Here is a 23,521-nt window from a genome sequence, read left to right on the forward strand (position 1 = left end):
TTGGAATCTGGATTAGACCCATCATATTATCCTGCTCGAGTAGTATCCCAGAGTGAGGCTCCTGCTTAAGAAAATTCTGGATTTGGGACTTCTCAAACTTACCTATTGGATGCTTGATGGCCATCTGCAAATGCCTGGGGACGGCTACTGCAGGAAATGCAAAGCCAAAGACCTTCAAGTCAGAAGAACTGACTCCGAATCCCTGTCTTAGTTACTTTCCTATTTCGACAAAACACTGTGACGAAAGCAATTCATAAAAGGACACACACCTTCAACCCCACACTCTACAGGAGGTAGGAGGCAGATCGCTGAGTTCAAGGCCATCCTGGTCTACACAGCCAGTTACAGTACAGCCAGGGCCGTTACACAGAGAAATCCAGTCTGGAAAAAAGAACAAATGATAACAACCACATTTAATTGGGCGCTCACAGTGACAGAGGGTTAGAATCCACACCCATCATCAGAGGGAGGATGGCGACAGGCAGGCGTGCGTGATAGTGGAGCAGTAGATGAGAGCTGCTGTCTTCTTCACACACATGAGGCAGTGAGAGGAACCTGGGAATGACATGGGCTTTTGAAACCTCAGAAGCCACCCTCGGTGATTACACCTCCTCCAATAGGCCATACCACCTAGTCCTTCATAAACACTTCATAAACAACTGAGGAGCAAGCCTTCAAACATGAGCCTATGGCAGCTATTCACATTCAAACCACCAGTCCCCCAAATATCAGCAGTGCATTGAACACTTCATATGCTCAGCGTTGTGGTTGTTATCTCACATACACTACCTCATTTCCAAGTTCTGACCTTTGTGGGAGTGAGCAATGTTTAGGACAATTTTACCTCATAACCTAGCTGCCTTGAGCCTGTGACAATCCTGCCTCTACTTCCTGAGTTCTATGGTGACAGGTGAGCCACCATTTCCAGTAGCATTACTAACCTTATTTTATTGACATGAATATCCTCCCAGCAGTCAGTCTTCATACCCTAGCAATTGCTGAACCATTCTCAAAGACATCTGACTCATAATCCCTGGAATCCCAGTATGTTCCCAAGGCAAAGGGATCCTACAGTTGAGCGAAAGCCTCTATGGTACCTCGACAGGCCTGATGTAATGGGATGGCTGAAAATGGTCGGTTATGGAGTGTGACAGATTCAACTCGCCATTACTGACGTTGGTGAAGGGGGCCCTTGGCAAAGAAATGCAAGAGACCTCTAGAAGCTGGAAAAAGCAAGGTCCCTGGAGCCTTGAGTAAGAACCAGCACTGCTGACACCCTGATTTCACCTGAGTAGATCCACTTCAGACTTCTGCCCTCATCAGAGAGAAGATAACTAGTCTTTGGGAGCTGGGAATGTAGTTCAGCTGGCAGAGTACTTGTCTATCTTGTACACCACAAACCAGCACTAGGGAGGTAGAGGTAAGAGAATCAGGAATTCAAGGGCTCGATGACTATATGGGGGAGTTTGAGGCCATCCTGGGCTACATGAGAATCTGTCTCAAAAATAAAATAAAGTTGTGTCTCTCACTCTTTTTTTTTAAGTGCTACGGATCAAACTCAAGGCCTTTAGCATGTAGGCAAATGGTCTACAATATAAAACTCCTAATAATAATAAAGCAACAACCAAAAAATAAAACTAAAAGCATCCCTTTTTCTTCTGTGCAGCTAATACCTGAGCTAGGTTCCTAGGAAGAAGAATGGCTGGGTCCATGGGACTGATCCAGTTCACCTGTTCTCCCAGCAGCTGGCTCCGCTGATAGATGCGCCTCCGATACGCGCTCGCTGCGGCCGGCTGGGGGCGCTGCAGCGGCCGCCGGGCCGGATGCTAATGAGCCCGGCGTCCCCGCCCTCTGCCGGAAGTGGCTGCGGCGGGGGCGGGCACTGAGAGAGGGGCCTGGCGGCCGTGCGGGAACCATGGCGGCCACGGAGGCGGCGGCGGCTGGGTCCGCGGCTCCGGCCCCGGGTGTCCCGGCTATGCCGGCGAGCACGCGGGGAGCCGCCGCCGCCTCAGGCCCGTGGAGGCCGTCGGAGTCGCGTCTTCAAGGAAGCCGACCGCGACCGGCCAGGGCTCGGGCCGCGGCCCCGGTGCCACCGGCCCGGGAGCTGATCCAGCCGTCTGTGAGCGAGCTGTCCCGGGCTGTACGCACCAATATTCTGTGCACTGTGCGTGGCTGCGGCAAAATCCTGCCTAACAGTCCTGCGCTCAACATGCACCTAGTCAAGAGTCACCGACTGCAGGTGAGCGGGCCGCGGCGGGGGCGCGGGGCGTGCGGGGTGTGCGCGGTGCCCGGCCACCTGCGCTCGACCGTGCACGGAGGGAGCGCGAGAGCGCGGGGCGCGCACACGCACCGGGCCAGCCGCTTCCCGGTGGCGTGCCCACAGCACCTCGGCGAGCTGCCGGTTACCTGGGTTCCTTGGATGAGCGACAGGTGATGCCACCAAGGCACCCGAGTGCAACCCCACGCGCTTTCCCACTCCTCCCGCGAAGCCGCCGGTGGGTCCTACCCGGTCATTCAAAAGCGGCTGCGGGTTGAGCTCTCGGCACTTGAGCTACAAGTTTCACAGGGTTGCTAAGATCAACTCTGCACAGGAATGAGAGGGGAGGGGAGGCTTCTCTGTGGATTGTTAGGAGGAGATCCACCGACAGATAACACGACAGTCGTCTGAGCAAGACCGCCCCGTGTTACGTAAAAGGAGACAGTGACTTTCAAACCTATAGTATATTCTGGAAGCTTGGTAAAAATCAGATGCCGAGACCCCACCCCAGACCTGTAAAGTCACAACAACGTTTACAAAAGGAAGCTTCCTTCCACCATCACATCTCTGTGCCAGCAGTTGTGGATTTGTGCATGTTACCCGGGTCGGATTGGAGGGTGGGATCAGAGGGTTGCAGGCTCTGTCTGACCTCCAGGTAAACCCACCTTCGGCACTTCCCATGAGAACTGACCAGCAGCAACTCCGAGTTTCAGTCTGTAGTAGGGCAAATAAGTATGTACTTAAGGGGTGACTCGCCTTAGCAGCTGCACACAAGAGGCGACAGTGATCTCATAGAAAGGTCAGTCAGGAAATGTCAGCAGGGTCATGCTGAGGAAGTTCTGTGCAAACGTTTGGGCCTCCTTCCAGCACAAAAGTACTCTCCATGGGCTTCGATCTGCAGTTTTCTCTTTCATCCTAAATGTTCATGAAACTCTCCCTTTTTTCCTACCACAGTTTAGGCGAAAAGTGAGCGTGTAAGAATTCTACAACCTACTCACACAAATCCTTGTAACTTGCGTTCAACAACCATAACCTGCCTTTAGTATCGGCCCCTTGCTGATAGGTTCGTTCATGTCTTGTGTGGTCCAGGCTATCCTCAGACTCACTATGTAGCTGAGGATAACCTTGAATTTTTAATCCTCCTGCCTCCACCTCTCAAATGCTGAGATTGCAAGCAGGGACCATCATTCCCAGTTTTATTCAATGTGGGGATCAAAGCCAGGACTTCATGAATGCTAGGGGAGCACTCTCCTGAGCTGCATCCCCAGCCCCAGGTTGGTATGTTTCTCATCAGAAGCCACCAGTCTGACCAAAGGCTTCCTCAGTCTTGGCTGCTGTGACTCTAGCCAACATTTCTTCACAAGTCACTTGTTCTTTTCTCTGTTAGGAGCTCTGTACCCCTCAAATCTTTGTTATGCCTTGGAAGCACTAAGATGCCCTGACTGTGGAGAACTAGTTTAATGATGTACAGTAGATTCTTTTGTTTAAGTGCCCAAAGCTCAGGAAGACACATAACATATGACCGGAGGAACATGTCTGAGCCAATACAGGTTTGGTTTCATTTGGTTCAGTTCTGAGGCAGGGTCTTACTGTGTAGACCAGGGTAACCTTACACGGCTGGGAATGTCCCTGCTTCTACTGGCCAAGTGCCGGAACTACAGCACACACCACCATGCCCTGCTCTAGCCAATGTGAATGTCAGCAGTCAGATCCTTCCTGGGGTCTGAGCATGTCAGAGTACTGGTGTCCTCTTTTGCCTCGAGCCTGTGTGAAGTCATGTTTTGCAGAATCAAATCCATTTTTCAGATTCACTCCTCTGGAGATAGCAGTAAAGAGGCCGGTCCCTTCTAGAGCCCAGATACTGAGCAGCACAAGGATGGACTGGGTAGCAGTATTTAAACTGCCTCAGAACTGTGGCTGCTGTTTCTCTGTCAGGCAGCTCACTACCCTGTAACCTCTGCCCAAGTAACCTCAGGACCCACAGCCCCTGGGCATCTGTGGTCTGATGGAAAGGGAGTCCATTTTTTTTCTAATGAAGAGGCCTGTGTGATATAGCCATACCTATGTGGTAAGGCCACAGGTAGCAGCCATGTGTACCCTCAGGCTGGCTACCACCCAGAGGCTCTTCAGTTCAATTCTTTTTTTGTTTGTTTTTGTGTGTGTGTGTGTGTTGTTGTTGTTTTTGAGACAGGGTTTCTCTGTGTAGCTTTTGGAGCCTGTCCTGGATCTTGCTCTGTAGACCAGGCTGGCCTCAAACTCACAAAATCTGCCATGATAATCTTTATTCCCTCTCCATTGGTTGGATGGTTATTTTATTCTAGTCTACCCCCAGCCGAATACCTAAGCTTCTGAAGGAAGCCGAGTGAGACGGAGGAGCTGGAAGCCACCTTTGGTTTTACATGAGTTCTCAAAATAAATGTCTCTATTCCATGCCCTAGAAGGAAATCTGGACATGTCATCAGCCAGCTGTGCCTGGAGTGGGCTCAGCAGAGAAAGGGAGCAGTGATGCTTTGGAGTGAGAGCTGAAATGATCCAGAGGAAGAGTGGAGGAAGCAGGCTCTGCCTGACTGCTGGAGAAGCGTGTGAAAGCGGGGGAGGGGCAGGCGGGCGCTTACAGAGCCCATCCTCAAGCAGCATTCATGTTTTAAAGCCTGGCTTAGTGGGGTCTGCATTCTGCTCCATCCAAGGGTATGTTTTCAGCAGTTTCCTGGGAACTTATTTTAGAGAGGAGAGAAAGGCTGTGGCAGGTTGCTCTGTAAACCACAGTATGTGAAGATTTACTGACTTTCAGTTTAGAATAGGTGAAAAAGTGGACTGGGCTCCTTGGGTGCCTTCTGTAAGGGGTGAGGTGCGAGGCAGTTTCTGCCGACATCTTTATGGTCTTCTCCTTCCTTGCCTCTCCTCTTAAGCCACGTGCTTCCTTACCCTCCTTTTTCTGTTCTTTAAAGTACGTGTGTGTGTGTGTGTGTGTGTGTGTGTGTGTGTGTGGCAAAAGGGTGCTTATAGAGGCCAGAACCCAGCACTGGGCCCCCTGGAGCTGGAGGGAGACCCAGGTAGTTGTTACAGGTGGTTATGAGTTGCCAGTTGCCGCATGGATGCTAGAACGGAACTCTGCAAGAGCAGCAGGTGCTCTTAACCATTGAGCCATCCCTCCAGCCCCTCCTCCTTTCATTTGTGTGTTTTTTCCCTTGTTTTTGGGGGGGTTTTGTTCTGTGGTGCTGAAGATGGAACCTGGGGCTTCACGCCTTGGCCCCCACCATCCTGTTTGGAATTGTCTTTTTCTTTTGTAAACCCTTAGAATATATAAATATTGCTGTTATTTAAGTGTTAAATTTGATTATTTACTTGTTTAATATTAATATCACTTAAATAAAAGATTCCCACATTTCCATCTGAGAAAGGAGTGTGTGGTTGGAGTAGAGCACCCTCCGAGAAGAAAACAGAAGACGGAGCCAGCAGCAAGGCAGGAGAGTAAACATGTAGCGGTAGAATGTGGACTGTTTATAATCGTACACACAAGACGTAGGCCCCAAACTGGCAAGTGTTTGTCACTGTAGAGACTGCGGGTAACTGCTTTCCTGCTGGGATTCCTGGTGTGGTGTGCCATCCTGTCTCTTCTCCCTAGCCTACCTTTGAACTCACTGCCTCACAATGCAAGTAGAAAGAAACCCCAAAGCCCTGTGGTCTCTGTAATGATCTGTGATGACGGAGCTGGCCCCGGAAGGTGGGAATATGTGTGACGGTGGGTGGTGCTGTGGGCAGGGGTTTTAGCATCCACTTATACAAGTGTTGAGGTCTCATCTCCACATACAGTGCAGTTCTGGCTCAGGCAGGCCAGGTGAACAATATACAAGCTCACATTGAACTTTTACTGGTTCAGAATAATCCTGGAGCCACCAGGTAACACAAATGAAGAGGTTGGAAAACTAAAATGACAGGCTGAGCATCTTAAATGCCTCCAAATCCAGAACTCTTGGAGCACCCACGAAGCTCGAAACCTTCGGATTTGGGAGCATTGGGGGCTTTTAACTCAGCAGGGAAAGTCTGTGCAAACTTTTGAGTCTCAGAGTCAGTTCTAGTCCCAAGCACTTTGTGAAGGATATTTCAGGCTGAGTTCCATTAGGTGTAACAACAATACAAGGAAGGGTGGGGACTTGAGTGTCCAGGCTGCTGAGGTCTGGACATGGGTTGCTCTGGGAAGCTGTTGAAAATGGTCTGAACAAGGCAATGGCATGACTGAAGGTAAGTTTTAAAAATATTAATCTGAGCTGGGCAGTAGTGGCACACGCCTTTAATTTCAGCACTCGAGATCTATGAGTTCGAGGCCAGCCTGGTCTACAGAGTGAGTTCCAGGACAACCAGAGCTACACAGAGAAACCTTGTCTCGAAAACAAATAAACAAAAAAATTAATCTGGAGGCTAAAAATGTTTTAAAATTAATTTTAAAATATTAATTAAAGAGATAGCTCAATGGTTAAGAGTGAGTGCTGCTTTTAAAGCAGACCAGGTTTGGTTCCCAGCACCCCCATAAATGCTCACAATCACATGTAACACAGATTCCAGATAATCTGATGGCCTCTTCTGCCCTCCACAGGCCATGTTTGTGGTATGCAAAAACTCATGCATACACAGAGTGTTTCAGAATAAATTATTTTTAATACAAAATATATATCTGGCAAAATATGTAGGATGCCTTTTTTTTTTTTTTTTGTCAATTTAAGAGCTTAGAATCTGATGATGGAGACAGCTGAGTATGAATTGGCTGGAAGGAGCTCCATTGTGGACACGTGGCTAAGGAGTTGGAAGCGTCTTTCAGTTGAACGCACACATCCTTTTTCTCTAATAATGCTAGATGGGAAAAATATGAGTCAGTTCAAACTTCTCTTTCTTTCTTCTCTCTCTCTGTTGAGACAGGGTTTCTCTGTGTAGCCCTGGCAGTCCTGGAACTCACTCTGTAGACCAGGCTGGCCTCGAACTCACAGAGATCTGCTTGCCTCAGCCCCCTGAATGCTGGGATTATAGGCTTATGCACCACCACACCCCACACAAAAGTTTTCTATTAAAAACATAACTGGGGGTGCAGCGGGAAGCTATCCAAGTGCCCCCCATGGGGCTAATGAAGAGCAAATATGTGATGGAGAGACAGGAAAGGTGGAGTATGAGTTGGAGAGATGGGAGAGCTGGCCCCATCCTTTGACCGCTGCTGTGACAGCGGGGGTGGGGGCAGCAGAGACCTAAGCTGACCAGCTCAACCACCACCCAGGCCAGGTCCAGGGCCCTGAGTTGGCCTACCCCAACTCGCGTGCTGTGGGATGTTCTGTATGTCAAATGTGTTGCTCTGATTGGTTAAAATAAATAAAGTGCTGGTTGGCCAGTAGCCAGGCAGGAACGATAGGGTAGTCGGGACAAGGAGGAGGAGAATTGTAGGAAGTGGAAGGCTGGGTGGAGGGACATGGTCAGCCGCGCCATGACAAGAAAGATGTAAGGTACCGGTAAGCTATGAGTCACATGGCAACTTCTAGATTAATAAAAACGGGTTAATTTAAGATAGAAGAAGTAGATAACAAGAAGCCTGCCACAGCCATACAGTTTATAAGTAATGTAAGCGTCGGTGTGTTCATTTTATGAGTGGGCTACCGGACTGCTGGGGCTTGGTGGCACCTGGAGCAAAGCTCTCTCTCCAACTACACTCCTGTCTGTGGGCTGCTGGAGCACATGAAGGGGCTGGTCCTGCAGAACCATAGCCACAGGATCTCCATGACCCTGGGCAAGAGCAGGATATCCAAGAGGCCCAGGATTGATAGTGTAGCTGAAGCTAGAGGCCCTGAACCAGAACCATTGCAATAAACGCCATTCGGACAAAAGTGTATACTGTATGACACACCGCAGCACCCAGTGCCACTGTGACAAACAAGTATGTGATGGAGAGGCAAGAGAGACAGGAGCGGAGTGGAACTAGTCCAGTGACAGCTGTGACTGGTGTGAAAGAAGGCCGCCATTGATAGAGGAGCAGGCTGTTGCCCAGAGGGGTCAGCGAGATGGTTTGTTTGTTTGTTTTTAATCTTTTTGGGAGGGGAGGTTACAGGGGTGGAGGGCAGAAGGACTGGGAAATGAGTGGGATTGGGGTATGTGATGTGAAGTTCCCAAAGAATTAATTAAGAAATTATGTTTTAAAAAAAACTGATGGGGCTGGAGAGATGGCTCAGTGGTAAGAGCACTCACTGGGCCGCTCTTCCAAAGGACCCAGGTTCAATTCCCAGCACCCACATGGCAGCTCACAACTGACTCTAACTCCAGTTCCAGAGGATCCAACATCCCCACACAGACATACATGCAGAAAAAAACACCAACACACATAAAATAAATCAACCATTTTAAAAGATGAAGTTTCATTTTTTAAAAAGCTGATAAATTGGTAAAGGAAATGAGGTTGGTGCTGAGGGACATTGCCGGTTGTCGTCACCTAGCAGATACCAGTCAATGTTCAGCAGAAACTGAATTCACAAGGGAACTAAGATGCCAGCTTAGTTTATTGATAGTAAGTCTTTTGACAAAACACAAAAGGAAAGGTTTGGGGAGTGGCTCGGTTAGCCCCACAAAACAGTAACAACAACAACAACAAGATAAAGAATGAAGCTAGAGAGAAGGCACAGTGATCAAGAGAGCTTTTTGCTCTTCCAGAGAACCTGAGTTCAGTTACTGACTCCCACGTCAGTTCATTCACAGCCACCCGCAACTCCAGCTCCAGGGACTCTGGTGCCCTCTTCTGGCCTCAGTAGGCACTGCACATGACACATAACACACACATAAATAAACATATTCTTAAAGATGATGACTATACAGGCAAAATGAGTAAAGTAAAGGCTGTGAAATCCTTAGAGGTTATGGGGGCAGTGCATGAAGAAAACAGAAAAAGACGATTGTAGTGGCAGCTTAGATCAGGAGGAGTTGGAATTACATACCTCAGTTAAACAGTAATAGATAAATACTTTCACTGGAAACCGAAGAGAATGGAGAATTTTGGGGGGAGACCACTTAAATATCCAACTGAGCATGAGTCTAGTTCAGTGGTTCTCAACCTGTGAATCTCAACCCTGCATATCAGATATTTACATCATGATTCATAATGGTAACACAATTACAGCTATGAAGTAGCAACAAAATAATTCTATGGTTGGGGTCACCACAACATGAGGAAGTGTATTAAAGGGTTGCAGCATCAGGAAGGTTGAGAACCGCTGCTGTAGACAGTGCCATGGCATGGTCCTGATGGCGTAGGCCAGCACTGAAAACCTGGAGGGATGACTACATCCAAAACGAACAGAGGCAACTGATGGAGTTTGAGCAAAGCAAGGCCTCTTTCCCTCTCGGTGAGTGGGCCGTCATCAAAGTCCCATGTTCCTCTTCAGAACCAGAGGATCATCTATGATCTGCTGGAGCATAGGAGGCTGGTCCTGCAGTCCCTAAGCTGCAGGACTTCTACGACACAAGGCAACAGCAGATAACCAAGAGGGGGTTCCAGTGAGGGCCCAGCATTGATAGTGTAGCAGGGACTAGAGGCCTCGAACCAGACCAATGAGTGCAGTGAGCACCTACAAGTAAAGATGTGTGGATAAAAGTGTTTCCTGGGTGACTCGCTGTGTCACTACAGCTCCATGACTAGAGTTTCCTTTTTTCTCTCTCTCAAATTTCATTTTGGAGGGGAGGTTGCTAGGGCAGAGGGCAAATATGCAGGGACGGGAAATGAATGGGACTGAGATGCATGATGTGAAAGACACAAAGGATAAATAAAAGAAAGTTTTATAAAAGGAAGAACCAGGGGAAGACTTGGACCAGGTAGCTAGTAATGTCTCACACCCTGAGTGTACAACAGACAGAGGAGTGTGTATCCCAGGACCATGTGCCTCTTAGCAGGATGCCACCCATTTCTTTCTCTGATGACCCATAGACAGGCAGGCCACCACCCACCCCCTTCTTTAGAGGCAGCTAGGAGTGATCAGCAGGAATTATGTCTGAATCCACCAAGAATCTCAGGCCAAGACTGGACAGCCACACAAAGGACCTGAATTTGATCCCCCATAGAACCCATGTTAAAATGCCTGGTGTGGTAAGGTAGCATGTCCTTATAATCCCAGGGCTAGCAAGTTCCAGGCCAGTGAGAGACTCTGTCTAAAAGGACTGGTCACCATTCCTGAGAGTGTGACCCAAGGTGTTCTAGCCTCCACACATAGGACATACATATGCATTTAAATTTTTTAAATTTCCAGTTGACATCACTTATAGCCTGGTGTGGTAGTGTGTGTAAGTATAGACCTGTCTACTCCAGAGACTGCAGAGGGAGGCTTACTTGAACCTCAACAATCCTGAGCAACGTATTAAAAACCATGTCTCTTAAAATACATTTTATTTTATTGTTATTATTGAGGGGCTGGCTCATGTATGGATGTCAGAGGACAACTTTCAGGAAATGGTTCATTCCTATCTGGGTCCAGGGATTGGACTCAGGTCATCAGGCTTATTTAGCAAGTGTCTTTACCCATGGAGCCATCTCACTGGCCCAGAATAAAAAATAAATAAAACATTTTCAAAAGCTAAGCATGATGACACAAACATTCCAGGCTACTTCTGAGACTGAGGTAGATGAACAAATTCAAGGCCAGCCTGGACTACTTAATGAGGACTTGTAAAGGGAAGTTCGGGAGGAGGAACTGGAGATGGTAGAATATTGGGTTAGGAGAAAATGAATTACACATAGCAAAAATGTTAATGGACTAGACATTGTTAATATAATTCTTGACTATATATTGTATATACTTATTGTATATACTTTATCTTATATTACTTATAAGATTCCTTTATTTAGACAAAAGGGGAAATGTGATAATTGTGTCCTCCAATATATTGTGCACCCTAATAAACTTACCTGGGGTCAGAGAACAGAACAGACAATATATTATACATAGAGGTTAGGCAGTGATAGCACACACCTTTAATCCTAGCCTTCTGGAGACAGATCCATTTGGATCTCTGCAAGTTCAAAGCCACACTGGAAACAACCAGGCATGGTGACACATACTTTAATCCCAGGACTTGAGATCTCATATCTTGCTTGGGAAAGACTCATGCCTTTAATCCCAGGAAATGATGGCAGGAAGCAGAAAGGTATATGAGTCATAAAAAACCAGGAACTAGGGCTTTTTAAGCCTTTAGGCTTTCAGCAGCATTTCAGCTGAGATCTATTCGGATGAGAACTCGGAGGCTTCCAGTTTGAGGAAACAGGATCAGCTGAGAAGTTATCGAGGAGAGGTTAGCTGTGGCTTGTTCTGTCTCACTGATTTTTCAGCGTTCACCCCAATGTCTGGCTCCTGGGTTTGTTTTTATTGATAAGACCTAACGATTCGTGCTACACAAAAATTGGGGATGTGGCTCAGTGATTAAAAGTACTGACTGCTTTTCCAAAGGACCCGAGTTCAATTCCCAGCACCCACATGGCAGCTTATAAGATCTGGTGCCCTCTTCTGGCCTCAGTGGGTACCAAGCACACACAACACCAGAATTGGGGAGGTGACTTAGTTTATAAAGGACATGTGATGCAAGCATGGGGACCAAGTTTGGAGGCCATGCCTACAGTAACACTGGGAAGGTAGACAGGAAGATCCTTGGAGCCTAGTGGAATTGATGACCAATCAAAAGGCCTCTCACAGGTGTGCCCTCCATTTCTGGACTATAGTTCATTCCAGATGTAGTCAAGTTGACAACCAAGAACAGCCATCACAGTGAGGGACTATATCTCAAAAAAATAGGATGGAGGGCCAGTGAGACAGCCCACCAGGTCAGGGTGCTGCCTGCCAAGCCCAGCGACGTAAGGGTAATCCCCTGGGCCTATATGATAGAATGATAGACTCTTTCAAATTGTCCTCTGACTTCTACATGTGTGCTGTGGCACATGCATGCACATACTAAGTATATAAACATAATTTCCAAAAGTAAATAAAATGGAGAATGATCTAGGAAGCTGCCTAATGTTGACCTCTGACCTCTATACACTTGCACAGGATGCATGAGCACCTTCGTGCATGAGGACACCCACCCTGAAAAATGGAGAGTGACAGTGTTCCCAATGAGGCCCAGGTCCTATTCACAGGAGGTTTTCTCAGGGGCTCAAACTAAGAATGTGAGTGAGGATGAGAAACAAGAGCAAGGACAAGCCTGGGAGCTGGGGCGTGGCTTTCCTTGCGGACATGCTGGCTGGGAGGGCAGATGGATGCCTAGTTCCTGTATTTCTATCACCAGCCTGTTGTGATGGGTTTTGTGAGGTGATTGCTGAGCCAGGTGTGGTTCACCCCTTAATTCCAGCACTCCAGAGGCAGAGGCAGCAGAACTCTGATTTTTGAGGCCAGCCTGGTCTACATACTGAGTTCCAGGCTAGACAGGAGTACATAGAGAGACCCTGTCTTGAATGAATGAATCAATCAATCAATCAATAATCACTAATGATAATTGCTGGATTTTACTTTTGCAGGACGGCATAGTAAATCCAACAATAAGAAAAGATTTGAAAACTGTCCCAAAATTCTACTGTTGTCCAATTAAAGGATGTCCTCGAGGCCCTGACAGACCATTTTCTCAGTTCTCTCTGGTTAAACAGGTATGTCACTTACTGTACCTTTTTCAAAGCGGACGTGTCAGTTACTTCTCTGTTGTTGCAGTAAGCACCATGGCGAAGTTGGAGAGACGGCCTAGTGGTTCAGAGCATTGGATGCTCTTCCAGGTTCAGTTTCCAGCAGCCACGTGGCCACTAAAAAATGTTTGTAGCTGCAGTTCCAGAAAACCCAACCCTCTTCTGGCCTCTGTAGGAACTGCACACATGTGGCACATACATGCACATAAAATAAAATCTTTTTTAAAAGTAAATAAATAAAAACCCCATGACTAAGGCACCTTATAGAAGGAAGTGTTTATTTTATTTGGCTTACAGTTCCAGAGGGATGAGAGTCAGTCATGGCAGGGAAGTGGGGCAGCAGGCAGGCATGGTGGCCACAGCAAAAGCTGAGTGTTCCCATCTTAAGCTGCAAGCAGGATGCAGAGGGAGCAAACTAGGGAGGCATGTGGCTGTGAACCCCCCCCCCGACCCCAGTCCGTCCCCAGTGCCATGCTTCCTCCATAAGACCACACCTCCTGAACCTACCCAGACAGTGCCACCCGTCAACGGGGACCAAGTATCCAGACATCTGAGCCCCTGGGGCCGGTCTCGCTCAAGCAGCACAATGACATGCCAATGGGGTAAACTCGTCTGTGCGCTACCTGCTGAGCAGCCATAACCAGGCTGTCTTGTGAGGAGGGAGGGATCCTCTACTGGGGGCAGAGAGGTTCGAGACTGAAGAGATTGATCCTGAGGGCTGGAGAAAAGGTCCAGTGGCTGAAAGCACACATGACTCTCGGGAGGACCTAAGTTCTATTCCCAGCACCCACATCAAGTGGCTCAGAGCCATCTGTAGCTCCATGGAAATCTGATCTCTCTTCTGGCCCCACAGACACTATACTCATGTTCACATGCATGCACAGAAACACATACATAAAAATAAAATTTGAAAAACAAAAGTGAAATGATTAAAGTTCTGCTGGAGGGTCTTGAGAAGGGCCTCGCAGAGACTGTTTGTCTTAGTTAAGGTTGCTCTTACTGTGATGACACACCATGACCAAAAAAGCAAGTTGGGGAGGAAACTGTTTATTTGGCTTACATTTCCACATCATAGTCCATCATTGAAGGAAGCAGATCAGAAACTCAAAACAGGCGGGAGCCTGGAGGCAGGAGCTCATGCAGAGACCAGGGAGGATGCTGCTTATTGGCGTACTCATCATGATCTATCTGCTCATCCTGGTCCCGTGTCTTATAGAACCCAGGACCACCAGCCCACCATGGGCTGGGCCCTCCTCTATCAATCACTAATTAAGAAAATGCCCTACAGCCAGACCTTATGGAGGGATTTTTTCAACTGAGGCTCCGTCCTTTAGGGTAACTCTAGCTTGTGTCGAGTTGACATAAATCTAGCCAGCACACTGTATATTCTTGGCCCACAGCACTGAATGTGTAGTTGAGAGTCTGAATACACGGATTGGTTCCAAGGCAGCCTGCCCACTCTGCATAAGGAGAAACATATGTTAAACTGAAGTTTGTCTACTGGCAAATGCTGTGCCTGGTGATCGCTGGGAAGCTGGCTGTGTGGGTGGATCTTAACGGGATGCTGTCTTCTTGTCTTAATCCCAACTGTGTTTTTTGCAGCACTTTATGAAAATGCATGCAGAAAAGAAGCACAAATGCAGTAAATGCAGTAATTCCTATGGCACCGAGTGGGACCTGAAACGGCATGAGGAGGACTGTGGCAAGACCTTCCAGTGTACGTGTGGCTGTCCCTACGCCAGCAGAACCGCGCTGCAGTCTCACATCTACCGAACCGGCCACGAGATCCCTGCAGAACACAGGTAAAGCACAAAGAGATGCGGTGAGGAGCTGCGAGGGGCTGGAAAGAGGGCTTCCTGGGGAGCCAGCCACATTGGGAAAGAGCCTGTGGCTTTGCAAAGGGTTCTTTTGGAGTAGCAGCAGTAGTAACAGAAGAGCCCCCTGGCCAGGGTCTCTTTTTATTTTCCTGTTTGAGGCTGGGCCGATGGTCCTCCTGCTGCAGCCTCCCGGGTGCTGGGGTTACAGGTGTGTACACCAGTGCCCAGCACAGAGCCTGGGATGCTGACCACTTGCTTTGTATTTCTCCTAAAGGTTTTTATTTTTACTTATATGTATGTGTGTATGTCAGTGTGTGTGTGTGCGTGGCACATGCATGCAGGTTCCTGAAGAGGCCAGAAGAGGGCATTGGACTCCCTGGAGCTGGAGTTACAGGTGGTTGTGACCTGCCCAATGCAGGTGCTGAAAACCAAATTCAAGTCCTCTGGAAAAGCAGCAAGGGTCCTAACTGCTGAGCTAGCTCTCCAGCACATGGTTCCTGAGGCCCCTTTCCTATTCCCATTTGAAAATGTCAGCATCTTCTCTCAAGAGAGAGAAAGGGATTGCTGAGCACTAAAAGCTGTATTGTAACTCAGTTTCATTTTGTCTGTTCTCTTACATTCCATGGTGCTAAAGATTGAATCCGGGGCCTCATGCATGCTGGGTGAGCACACAGCCCTATGTCACATCCATCCTCATTTTACTTGTCTTTTGTTGACACTGGCCCTGAACTCACTGTAGCTAAGGATGGTCTTAACTTCATGCCTCAGGCTCCTGTGGAGCTAGGATCATAATTATAGGCCCAGCTTTAAACTTCATTTTCAAAGATCAGATTTGTATTTGGTGTAATGCTTTCTGATGTAGGTATGGTACTTCCAAGTTTCTTGATCTGATTTGAAAGTTCTAAGTTAAGGGGCCAGTGGGACGACTCAGTGGGTAAGGGTAAAGGTTCTTGCCATAAGCCTGATGACCTGAATTTGATTGATCCCCAGGACCCACATGGTAGAAGAGAGAACCAATTCCTGAGAGTTGTTCTGAATTCCACACAGTACATGTGCTGTGGCACATGTGTTTGCACACAATAAATACATGTAATAAAAAATAGAATTTCTAAACCCCAAGTTGAGGATGGAGTGTATGTAACATATTCCTGTAATCCTCTAGGAGGCAGAAGAGGTCCCAAAAGTGAAGGCCAGCCAGAGCTATATTTCGTCCCTGCAGTGAGAGTGAGGATATTTCTGAGTGTAATCCTAACTCTGAGATGCTGAAGGGATGCATCGGCACTGTCTGTATCCCATCTTTCCTGTGAGAAATGGCACTAATACGTAATGAAGATAATAGTATTGTAGTCAACAAAAGCTACATTTTAGGGACTGAAGAGATGGCTCAGCAGTTACCCAGAGAGCTTTCCACTCTTACAGAATACCTGATTCTGGTTCCCAGGACATATGCCAAGCACCTCACAAGCACCCACAACTCCGGCTCCAAGGGACTCTATACCTATTTCTAACCCCTGTGGCCATGTAAACATACTAACACAGAGACACACGCATGCACATAAATTTTTTTAATTTTTTTTTAATTTTTTTTATTTTCTGGAGCTGAGGACCGAACCCAGGGCCTGTGCTTGCTAGGCAAGCACTCTACCACTGAGCTAAATCCCCAATTCCCACATACATTTTTAAAAAATAAATCCTTTTTAGTTTCATTTTAAAATTGGTTTTATTTTTGTTTTGTCACTGTTTCCAGAGACCCACCTAGTAAAAAAAGGAAAATGGAAAGCTACCTACAAAGCCAGAAGTTGTCCAGTAAAACCACCGAACCATTGAGTGACCAACTAGCCCCTCACCAGGATGTTCATGAACTGGAAGCGCCGGAAGTAAAGCTGGTGGCGTCGTTTGAAGACTCCTGCAGCCCTCATGCCAAAAAGCAGAACATCGCAGCACCTCCCCGGGGCCCCCAAAAGTTGCTTTTACCAAAGCCCAAGGTGGCTCTGCTTAAACTTCCCATCATGCAGTTTTCCCCCGTGCCTGTCTTTGTGCCTGCAGCAGACGCCTCGGCCCAGCCTGTGGTGTTAGGTGTGGATCAGGGTTCTGCAGCAGGGGCTGTGCACTTAGTCCCCTTGTCAGTGGGAACCCTGATCCTCAGCCTGGATTCAGAGGCCTGCTCCCTGAAGGAGAGCCTGCCTCTTCCGAAAATTATTGGTCCTGTTGTTGAGCCAGTCAGTGCAGGTGTTCCGGTGAACTTGGGGAAGAGCCCCTGCAGCCCTTTACAAGAACTAGGGAATGCATGTCAGAAGGATGGCATCTCAACCAACGTGCAGACGGATCTATCCTACGCCTCACCCAGCTTGGTACCTTCTGCTCAGTGGCTTGGCCCTGATTCCTCCGTGTCCTCGTGTTCTCAGACTGACCTGTCATTTGATTCTCAAGTGTCCCTTCCTGTTAGTGTCCACACCCAGACATTGGTGCCCAGCTCTAAGGTCACTTCATCCATAGCTGCTCAGACAGATGCATTTATAGATGCCTGTTTCCAGCCAGGTGGGATCTCCAGAGAAACCCAAACCGTCAGGATGCGAGATCCCACAGATGATCCCGTGCAGGTGGGCCACACTGGCCTGTGTGGGGACATTTTTGAAAGTGTCCATTCATCATTCAGTGTTCCCACGGACAGCATCATCAGTAGCGGTTTAGTTTCAGAGACAGTAAATCACGGTCTGTTACCTCAGAATGACCCTAAGATATTAAGCCAAGTCATTGAAAAGTCTGCACCCTTGTTACACTTCAGTGCCCAGAACAGCATGCTTCCCTCACAGAACATGACAGATAATCAGACCCAAACCATAGATCTACTGAGTGACTTAGAAAACATCTTGTCAAGCAATCTGCCTGGCCAAGCACTGGATAACCGGGGTCTTCTGTCCGACACGAACCCCGGGCCTGATGTCCAGCTCCCATCAGCCTCAGCCCAGAATTCTGGGATCGATTTTGACATTGAAGAATTCCTCTCAGCCTCAAATATCCAGACCCAGACTGAAGAGAGCGGACTCAGCACCATGAGCACTGAGCCTGCCTTGGAGTCCCTGGATATCGAGACCCAGACTGACTTCTTCCTCACAGACCCCTCGGCGGCACAGCCCTACGGGTTCAGGGGAAGTTCAAGCTTCTTAGGCCTAGAGATGTTTGACACACAGACACAGACAGACTTAAACTTCTTCCTAGACAGTAGTCCTCACCTGCCCCTGGGCAGCATCCTGAAACACTCCAGCTTCTCCATGAGCACTGACTCCTCTGACACAGAGACCCAAACTGAAGGTGCCTCCCCGACTCGACACACAGCTGCTCTGGAGAGCAAGGTCCAGCTGAACAGCACGGAAACACAGACCATGAACTCTGGCTTCGAGCCCCTGGGGAGCTTGTTCTTCACCAGCAACGAGACTCAGACAGCGGTGGGTGACTTCCTTCTAGCTGATGTGGCCTGGAACACAATGGAGTCTCAGTTCAGCTCTGTGGAAACCCAGACATGCTCGGAGCTGCACGCCGTCTCCAGCTTCTGAAGGTGCAGCCAGCTCCCCTCTCCTTGTGGGTTTAGAACATGGGGACAGGACAGCTGCACCAACTAGGGATGGAGTTGGTGGGACAGCTCTGTAGATTCTCCGCAGTTCTTGGCGTTTTGTACTTGTGAACACAGTTGGTGTACAAATGTGAGTGTATTATAAAGTGTAAGGTGTTAATCTAAAAAGTTTCAATGTTGCATACGTTGGCTCCTGTGTAGCTATTCTTTCCATCTTTAAAAAAAAAAGGCATTTCACACTGTAAAACTTACAACCATTTAGCTGAAGCCAAGCTTACCAGGTAGTAGGGTGCAAGCTTTGCAACTGCTTAACCCAAGAATGGCGCACTTGAATGGCACCTCCAACGTGAGACAACCATGCGTGGCTGCTGACTCACGCTGCCACCCCCTTGCCTTGTCACCTCCCTTCTGACTGGGAAACACTAAGGGAAGCCCCAGCTGTCTTGAGGTTTTATGACAGTTTTTACACAGTCACTGCGGTCCCTTCTTTCCCGAGCAGTGATTGCCGCCAGCTTTGTTTGACGTCCTTTCCTGTCTGCAGTCACTGGCCGGCACTCCTCCGTGTACCTAGCAGTCCTAGTGAGAGGAAGGCACCCAAACCGGGGTGGGGACAACAGCGCTGTGGAATCCTGCCATTTTGTTCGTCTCGGGCTCATCCTGCGACATGGAAAAACTTTGTTCTCACAATTGTTGATCAAGAAGATCTCAGTGACCAAATCTGTGGGATTGCCACATGCTAGCAGGCAGCCAGCTGTGAGCACACAGGGGCTAGAGGATAGTCACTTCTGTTTGGGGCCCAGGACCCCAGAGCTTCTAACTATAAATTGGGGTTCCTGTGACTCCCCACTCTTTGGGCTCAGTTAATATATTAGAGAGGCTTACAGAACTCAGGGACACAGTTATTGTAGAATGGGTGGGAAAGGGGCACAGGGCTTCCATGCCCTCTCTAGGCAGAGCACCTACCAAGAATCTATATATTTAGACTTGTAGAAACCCTCCAAACCCAGTCTTCTGGGGTTAATGGCTGCTTTGTAGTATGGGTAGAGTTGCTCAAATCATTGCCATTAATGATCAACTGAACCTTGAGTGCCGCCTTCCCCACTGGGTTGGGAGATAGGGATGAAGCTGAAAATACCCCAACCTTTCAGTCATTAATCATGCCGTGCTCTCCTGTGACTTGTCCCCATCCTAGCTACCTGGAGGCTACCAGCTACCAGTGACCTCATAGCAAGCAAAAGCAAAACATTTCTTCTAAATATTTTGGAGTTTGGGGGTGTTGTGTGCAAATACATACTTCATATCATCATACCCACAAACATCCTTCCCATTCCACAGTAGACCCTGGGGGCTACCCGACTGCTTCCCATAATGTACTCATGGACTTTCTGAGAATTACAAAGGGAAAGTAGGGTGAGGAAAAGACATTCCTGCTAGTCCCTTTCAGTACTTTTTACACTTCTAATCTTGATAGGAGCAGCTTGCCTACCAAGTCCTTCCAGCCACCCCCCTTTCCCCTCCCCCCGATTCTCACACACACACACACACCCGCTTTTCCTTGAAGGAAGCACTTGGGTCTGGCAAGCATATTATGTGTACCTTGAGACTAGCAATCGTAGGGTAGATCCATCTAAAGTATGCTAGTCTAGATTCTGTTGTGATACATTCTTTAAAGACAAAAAGCTGTAGACCATTTGCTTCAATAATCAAGAATAGTTTCTGCGTTTTGAGGGGAGAACGTGGTCCAACACGCCTTGCGGGCTCTCTGCATTACGTAGATCATGGATTAGTAGTTGTTGCCCAATTCTCAGGCAAACCAGGATGAGCAGAGCCTGGGGAACCATCCAGTCTACCCTGGAAAGCCCTGTGCTTTCTGTGCTGTATGCTTGTGCTGCCAAAAGCTGAACCCTTAGAATAAAACCTAAGGGGACTGATGATTCATTAGGTACATTGGTGGTATTGCCAATGTTGTGTCCCATTCACTTGATGCAAAGAACTCCGTAATGGGCTGATAACACACCCAGCGGGTGAGTGCACCCCAGTAGCTAAACAGTGGTTTTGGTCAAAGTTGCCCGTGAATGTGAGTGTCAGAACAGACATAAAGCCTTAACTTAGATTTCCTGTTGTGTTTTGGAATTGTCACTGCCTTAACTCAAGCATCTATTTAAGCCCTCTGGCTGAGGGAGAAATGCATGTCTGCTCGTGGCTTTTTGTAAATATAAGTGCAGCGATCTATGGCTTTAAGTTTTTGTTTCTGTGGCAATGTCTCTTTGATAGTTACAGAAAAAAAAAAAATGGAGCATGTAATTGTCCTTCATGTGCAAGAACTGTCCCAACAAACCCTTAGTCACCTGAATTCTAAGGTTGTTTGTAAACACAAATTCGGTGATTAAAGAGAAACTAGAATTCTACCTTCTGGTGTGAGTTTTGTACATACTCATAATGTGACTCTGTTGCCCTAACTTCTTACAAACTCGGGGTTTGCAGAAGATGATAGTGCCATAGTTGTGCTCAGATGCTTTCATGGGAAAATGATAGTTTTCCCTAAAAAAAAAAAAAAAAAAACAATACCCCAAAGGATGGAGAGGTGGCTCAGTGGTTCAGACAGCTTGCTGCCCTTCCAAAGGACCCAGGTTTGATTCCCAGCATCCATACCACAACCACCTGTAACTTTAGCTTCAGGGGACTTGATGCCTTCTTCTGAACTTGGTGGGCACCCTAACACATGTGCATACACACATTCATAAATAAAAAATAAAAGTATAGCCAGGCGTGGTGGTGCCTTCCTTTAATCCCAGCACTCAGGAAGCAGAGGCAGGCAGATCTCTGTGAGTTCAAGGCTAGCCTGGTCCACAAAGTGAGTTCCAGGACAGGCTCAAAAGCTACACAGAGAAACCCTGTCTCAAAAAACCAGAGAGAGAGAGCTGTCGGGAGGAAGGGATATGCAACTTTGGGGTCAAGTGCTCTGAAGCTGTGTTCTCTCATCTCACAGTTGTATCAAGAGTCATTGATTTGACTCTGGGAGAGGACAACATAGATGTCTGCACACTTAATATCCAGATGTGACTCCCATTGTTAGATGACATGAGTTTTCATCTAGTGTCTTCAGGCAGATGCCACCTAGTACAATATTCTTAGGACCAAAGAGTGACTCAGCTGTCTGGTGCTCAAAGGGCCCTTTCTGTTGCTGGGGCTGGGTAGTTAGCAGTAGACACACCAATGCTTTAGTTCACACATCAGGAGGCGTTGCTATGGAACAAATGCAGAGGGGGCTCAGGCTCTTGGTTCTCAAGCAGTTAATAACATGGACTACGTTGAGAAGGGAGATTTTTTGGGAAGGAGCAAGGCCCAAACTGGGTAAATGAACAAAGACATTGCTTGACCCGCGTCAGCAAGGCTCCTTGTTCTTTCAAAAGACTTAGGGGGAAAAAATACACTATCTTACTAAGTAACGAAAACATTTGTAACATGGTTCAAAATCTACAGATTTCACAGACTAGCCTATGAGAAGCAGATGGACTCTAATAGACCTCCATTAGGCTTGGGTTCTTTGAAGCAGGTTAGAATCACAGGACAGAGGCCACTCAAGGACAATGGTGGCAACAACACAAACTATTTTGATAAAACGATAGTCATAGTTCATACAGTATGTCTAAAATGAAAGTGAAGTTGAAAAATATGTATGGTGACTTGTCATCTCCTTCAAAGTCCTTTGCGAAGACCTGTTGGGTCTGGAATAGTGAGCGTGTAAGCCTGGCACGTGCAAGTGAAACCTTGGTCTAAGCTTGGCATCTTGCTGCTGCCGCCGCCTCCGCTACTTGCAGCCTATGTGAGCTCCGCTGTCTGGTGGACTGCTGCTTCCCCACGCCCCAGGTGAAATGTGGATGCGCAACTGCATCTCAAATATGCTGACTGGAAGAACTGAGTTTAAAACTGATCCCCCCTCTCTCTTCTTTCCTGTGCTGGGCAACTTCAGAAAATTGTAGAGCTCATGCTTCAAGCAAAGCATGGCAGAAGTCAGTGCATCTGAACTGACTTACCACGGACAGATATGTAACCATTCAAATTCTCCTCAGCAGGGCTGGAGAGATGGCTCAGGGCACTCCAGCTGGGCAGGAGAGGTGTTCTAGGGCACTTGCAAGGATGTGGGTTCAGTTTCAGCACCCACATGGCAGCTCACAACCACCCATGAATGCAGTTCCAGGGGATCTCATGACCTCTTCTGACCTCCATGCATGTGGTATACATACATACACGCAGACAAAACACAAACATGACTAATAAATTCTAATTCTCAGCAACTTTTCTCTAAAATTGAAATTTCCATATTACATGTTTGAGGAATCACGCCAGCCTTGGCAAACTGCTTTAGGAATTGTGTATACTGCTTTATTTCAGTTCACAGAAATTATTTTTGTCTCGCTGTATTTGAGAGTCTGGTACTTTTAGCAAACTACACTAGTTTCGATCCCCCTTTTTTTCCCTTTTGCACCTTTTTATAGAAAGGTGTATTTTTGTGGTTTTGTGGACACTGAGATTACCGTCTACTGCAGGAAGACACTTCTCTGATGATGACTGAGCAAGGCACTGATCTCTGGGTGTGGCACTGGTACTAGGGGTCATTTTATTGCTATGTTCCTTCAGCAGAATAGTAGGGTATGTTTTCCCCTAGGTCCGTGACCTAGCTAGTCTCAGGTTCTTGGCCACTCTAACAGTGGCCTCTCTAGACCAGTTTAGCTTGATTCTCTGTGGATGGAGTCAGTCCATCTACCAGACCTGCGAGAAGTTGAGGGAGAGGCAAAAAGTGGACAGAATGCACACTCCCATTGGGATTCCCAGCCGCTACATGGGGGCCCCACGTGTCATGTGTTGACATGTCATGGTGGAGGTGCTGTTTTTTTTTCCTCTTCCTTCCCAGAGGTGATGATGACTTTGCTTAGGTCTAGTCTCCAATCCTCTGCAGACCAGGCACAGACAGCCCAGAGGGCCAGGGGTGTAGCTTAGCGGAAGAGCACTGTGTTTCCACCAAGGTTTGTAGACTTTCAAGCTTTTTTGTGTATGTATATGAATGTGGGTCCATGCGTGTGAAGGTCAGAGGACCACCTTGGTGTTGGTCCTCACTTCTAGTGAGATGGGGTCTGCAGATGCTTTTCCGGTGTAAGACAATCTGGCTGACCAACCTCCAGAGACTTTCCTAT

General features: G+C 47.7%; 1 protein-coding gene and 1 long non-coding RNA gene across 2 annotated transcripts; one reads left to right on the forward strand and one right to left on the reverse strand.

The window, feature by feature from the left end:
* Window positions 1–396: 396 nt before the first annotated feature.
* LOC118583968 lies at window positions 397–2,308 on the reverse strand. Its single transcript, XR_004944985.1, has 2 exons — window positions 1,674–2,308; window positions 397–555 (listed from the first exon to the last, which is right to left on the reverse strand). It is a non-coding gene; the product is annotated as an uncharacterized LOC118583968 (long non-coding RNA).
* Window positions 1,872–20,734, forward strand: Atmin (ATM interactor). The gene is made up of 4 exons (XM_036187819.1): window positions 1,872–2,239; window positions 12,780–12,905; window positions 14,541–14,740; window positions 16,503–20,734. Exons 1-4 carry the CDS (start codon window positions 1,916–1,918, stop codon window positions 18,307–18,309), a joined length of 2,457 nt encoding a protein of 818 aa, XP_036043712.1. The 5' UTR covers window positions 1,872–1,915; the 3' UTR covers window positions 18,310–20,734.
* Window positions 20,735–23,521: the final 2,787 nt, after the last annotated feature.

The sequence above is a fragment of the Onychomys torridus genome, chromosome 5, assembly GCF_903995425.1.
Source record: "Onychomys torridus chromosome 5, mOncTor1.1, whole genome shotgun sequence".
Lineage (NCBI taxonomy): Eukaryota > Metazoa > Chordata > Mammalia > Rodentia > Cricetidae > Onychomys > Onychomys torridus.

Excerpts from the sequence above, each read along its gene's own strand:
- Atmin (XM_036187819.1), top strand. The coding sequence starts at position 1,916 with ATGGCGGCCACGGAGGCGGCGGCGGCTGGGTCCGCGGCTCCGGCCCCG. Across the intron at positions 12,906-14,540 it reads AGTTCTCTCTGGTTAAACAG|CACTTTATGAAAATGCATGC; the intron begins GTATGTCACTTA and ends TGTTTTTTGCAG. Across the intron at positions 14,741-16,502 it reads GAGATCCCTGCAGAACACAG|AGACCCACCTAGTAAAAAAA; the intron begins GTAAAGCACAAA and ends CACTGTTTCCAG.